Source organism: Nyctereutes procyonoides, unplaced genomic scaffold (genome assembly GCF_905146905.1).
Source record: "Nyctereutes procyonoides isolate TBG_1078 unplaced genomic scaffold, NYPRO_anot_genome, whole genome shotgun sequence".
NCBI lineage: Eukaryota > Metazoa > Chordata > Mammalia > Carnivora > Canidae > Nyctereutes > Nyctereutes procyonoides.
This window is the reverse complement of record NW_026575052.1, coordinates 49,411,313-49,415,450: the sequence shown is the minus strand read 5'-3', so window position 1 is coordinate 49,415,450 and position 4,138 is coordinate 49,411,313. Positions and strand designations below refer to the sequence as shown.

General features: G+C 49.2%; 1 protein-coding gene across 1 annotated transcript; it reads left to right on the top strand.

The window, feature by feature from the left end:
- The first annotated feature begins 220 nt into the window (after nucleotides 1-220).
- On the top strand, nucleotides 221-3,613 carry LOC129513277 (protocadherin beta-6-like). The gene has a single exon (XM_055330982.1). It carries the CDS (start codon nucleotides 369-371, stop codon nucleotides 2,814-2,816), a length of 2,448 nt encoding a protein of 815 aa, XP_055186957.1. The 5' UTR covers nucleotides 221-368; the 3' UTR covers nucleotides 2,817-3,613.
- Nucleotides 3,614-4,138: the final 525 nt, after the last annotated feature.

The window sequence follows — 4,138 nt, the reverse complement described above, 5'->3', positions numbered from 1 at the left end:
ACCCAGGAGTTGACCTTGAAAAAAAACACTCGTGACTCCCAAGTAATTATTTATGCATGTGGTTCACACACTACAATTTGAGAAATACTGACTCCACCTAGAAGTCATTCTAAGGCTCAGGTTTGGGAACTGGTATTGCCTGTACTCACCTCCTGAAGTTATTGATTTGAACGCGTGGTGGCAGTACAGGCTAAGAGAGTGAGTAAGAGTTCTGCAGATTCGGTGGACTTCAATTTATTCAGAAGCCCCCCAAAATACAGAACACATTTACAGCCAAATAAGATAGAAGCATCCAGGACAGCAGTCGTCGCCAAAAAAAGTTATAAGACGAATTGGAAATTCAACAGCAAAGACATTTCAGAGGGTCGATGGTGGACGTGATGGTGAGGACCGGAAAAGGATTTTTTCCTCTGGGATCAGACATAAAGGAGATGGCACAAACAAAAGTACATCGCAAGAAAAGGCAAGTGGCAATTCTCATTATATGGATGCTTTTGTGGGAAGCCGGTTCAGAACCGATTCAATATTCTGTACTGGAGGAGTCAGAAAGTGGCACGTTTGTGGCCAATTTGACAAAGGACTTGGGACTCAGGAAAGGAGAAATGGCTGCACGGGGTGCCCAGGTTGTTTTCAAGGGGAACAGACAGTGTTTGCAGCTTGACCCACAGACCTATGATTTGCTGCTGAATGAGAAACTGGACAGGGAAGAGCTGTGCGGCTCCACTGAGCCATGTGTGCTACCTTTCCAAGTGTTACTGGAAAATCCCTTGCAGTTTTTTCAGGCTGCTTTACGAGTCAGAGATATAAATGACCACGCCCCGGAGTTCCCAGCCAGAGAAATGCTACTAAAAATATCAGAAATTACTACACCAGGAAAGCTATTTCCTTTGAAAATGGCACAGGATTTAGATGCTGGTAGCAACAGTCTTCAGAGCTACACAATCAGCACCAATCCTCATTTCCACGTTCTCACTCGCAATCGCAGCGATGGCAGGAAGTTCCCGGAGCTGGTGCTGGACAAAGCCTTGGACCGCGAGGAGCAGCCGGAGCTTAGGCTTACTCTCACGGCTCTGGATGGTGGGTCTCCACCCCGGTCTGGGACCGTGGAGATTCAGATCCTGGTCTTGGACATCAATGACAATGCCCCCGAGTTTGCTCAGGAGCTCTATGAGACACAGATCCCAGAAAACAGTTCCCTGGGCTCTCTGATAATCACTGTCTCAGCGAGAGATTTAGATGCAGGACCCTTTGGGGAGGTATCTTATGCCCTGTTTCAGGTAGATGACGTTAATCAACCCTTTGAAATACACGCAATTACAGGAGAAATTAGACTGAGAAAGACTTTGGATTTTGAGGAGTTTCAATCTTATCATGTGGATATTGAGGCTACAGATGGTGGGGGACTATCAGGGAAATGCTCTTTAGTGATCAAGGTTCTGGATGTAAATGACAACACTCCTCAATTGACCATGTCGTCGTTCACCAGTGCCATCCCCGAAAACCTCCCAGAGATCATAGTGGCAGTTTTCAGTGTATCAGATGCAGATTCTGGCCAAAATCAACAGGTTATTTGTTCTATAGATGACAATCTCCCCTTTCTTCTACGGCCATCAGTCGAGAATTTCTATACCTTGGTAACAAATGGGGCGCTGGACAGAGAGAGCCAGGCGGAGTACAACATCACCATCACCGTCAGTGACTTGGGGACCCCCAGGCTGAAGACCCAGCACAACATCACCGTGACGGTCTCAGACGTCAACGACAACGCCCCCGCCTTCAGCCAGACCACCTACACCCTGCGCGTCCGCGAGAACAACAGCCCCGCCCTGCACATCGGCACCGTGAGCGCCACCGACAGGGACGCGGGCGCCAACGCCCAGGTCACCTACTCGCTGCTGCCGCCCCGGGACCCGCACCTGCCGCTCGCCTCGCTGGTGTCCATCAACGCGGACAACGGGCAGCTGTTCGCGCTCAGGTCCCTGGATTACGAGGCGCTGCAGGCCTTCGAGGTCCGCGTGGGCGCGGCCGACCGCGGCTCGCCCGCGCTGAGCAGCCAGGCGCTGGTGCGCGTGCTGGTGCTGGACGACAACGACAACGCGCCCTTCGTGCTGTACCCGCTGCAGAACGGCTCTGCGCCCTGCACCGAGCTGGTGCCGCGGGCGGCCGAGGCGGGCTACCTGGTGACCAAGGTGGTGGCGGTGGACGGCGACGCGGGTCAGAACGCCTGGCTGTCGTTCCAGCTGCTCAAGGCCACGGAGCCCGGGCTGTTCGGCGTGTGGGCGCACAACGGCGAGGTGCGCACGGCCCGGCTGCTGAGCGAGCGCGACGCGGTCAAGCACAGGCTGCTGGTGCTGGTCAAGGACAATGGCGAGCCGCCGCTGTCGGCCAGCGTCACGCTGCACGTGCTGCTGGTGGACGGCTTCTCGCAGCCCTACCTGCCGCTGCCGGACGTGGCGGCGGCCGAGGCCCGGGCCGACCCGCTCACCGTCTACCTGGTCATCGCCTTGGCGTCCGTGTCGTCGCTCTTCCTGTGCTCGGCGCTGGCGTTCGTGGCGGTGCGGCTGTGCAGGAGGAGCGGGGCGGCGTCGGGGGGTGGCTGCGCGGTGCCCGAGGGCCACTTTCCGGGCCACCTGGTGGACGTCAGCGGCGCGGGGACCCTGTCCCAGAGCTACCAGTACGAGGTGTGTCTGACGGGAGGGACTGGGACCAGCGAGTTCAAGTTCCTCAAGCCTATTATCCCCAATTTCGTGGGTGAAGGGGCTGGTAGGGCCACCGAGGAAAACTCTAACTTTAGAGATCATTTTGGGTTCAGTTAAGCATCTCACCTTAAGAGGAGATAAACGATAATAATTAATGTACTATTAGTTTGCAACCTGTTCATTCGCATACAGAGCAGCATATGCATACATTAATAATGATTGACATATTTATAGTTATTTCAGCTTGTTTTTTTATTTTATTTATTTATGATAGTCACACACACAGAGAGAGAGAGAGGCAGAGACATAGGCAGAGGGAGAAGCAGGCTCCATGCACCGGGAGCCCGATGTGGGATTCGATCCCAGGTCTCCAGGATCACGCCCTGGGCCAAAGGCAGGCGCCAAACCGCTGCGCCACCCAGGGATCCCCTATTTCAGCTTGTTGAAGTGTTTACATTCTGAGCCTCTGGGTGTTTGTTGTCTTCGCTGTTATTTTTAGCCAAGTCACATTTGCATGTGCATAGTGGAGAAATGATGTTTCTCAATCTTGGGGGGGAGGTCAGATTTTTGGAGGTCAGCAATGTTTTCAGGTTCCTGATGTTTGAGCTTGTTCAGTAATACCTTGTTATGACTAGGAGAATTGTGTTTTCTGATTATCATCAGCATAGTGTCTTGTAAATGAAGACTTTCAATCTTAAAAATACTTTTCATTTATACAAAAATTTTTTATTACTTTGGAAATGATTGGATCTCTGTAGTGTTGTTGTGAAAATGCTATTGTCTTTCCTCAAAGAAACTAGTATTTTATCTGGGTGTTTTTCCTAAGCTCAATATTTTCTTTCAAAAATGGTATCTTTGAACAAGACCATCTGATACAATTTTAAAGAATTCCATCCCTGTTAAACAGAAAAAATGTTGTAGACTTATGATTACTTTTTCATAATAAATGGTTTGGATAAGTAAATATGAGAATAATGATTCTCATTCTTTTAAAATAATATATAGTCACATGATTTGCACATATTTAAGATGAACAAAAAAACAAAGGATTCTTTTTCACCTTTCAAATTTTTATTTAAATTCTAGTCAGTTAACATACAGTATAATATTGGTTTCAGGAGTAGAATTTAGTGATTCATCATTTACACGTAATACCTAGTGCTCTTCAAAACAAGTGTCCTCCTTTATACCCATCACCCATTTAGCCCATCCCCAACCCACCTCCTTCCATCCACCCTCAGTTTTTCCTCTATCACGAAGAGATTCTTATAGTTTGTTTCCCTCTCTCTTTTTGCCCCCCTTCTCATATGTCCATCTGTTTTGTTTCTTAAATTCCACGAGTGAAATCATGTGGTATTTGCCTTTCTCTGACTTATTTCACTTAGCATAATATACTCTAGCTCTATCCACATTGTTGCAGATGACAATTTCATTCTTTT

Coding starts and splice junctions, on each gene's coding strand:
- LOC129513277 (XM_055330982.1), top strand. CDS start 369: ATGGTGGACGTGATGGTGAGGACCGGAAAAGGATTTTTTCCTCTGGGA.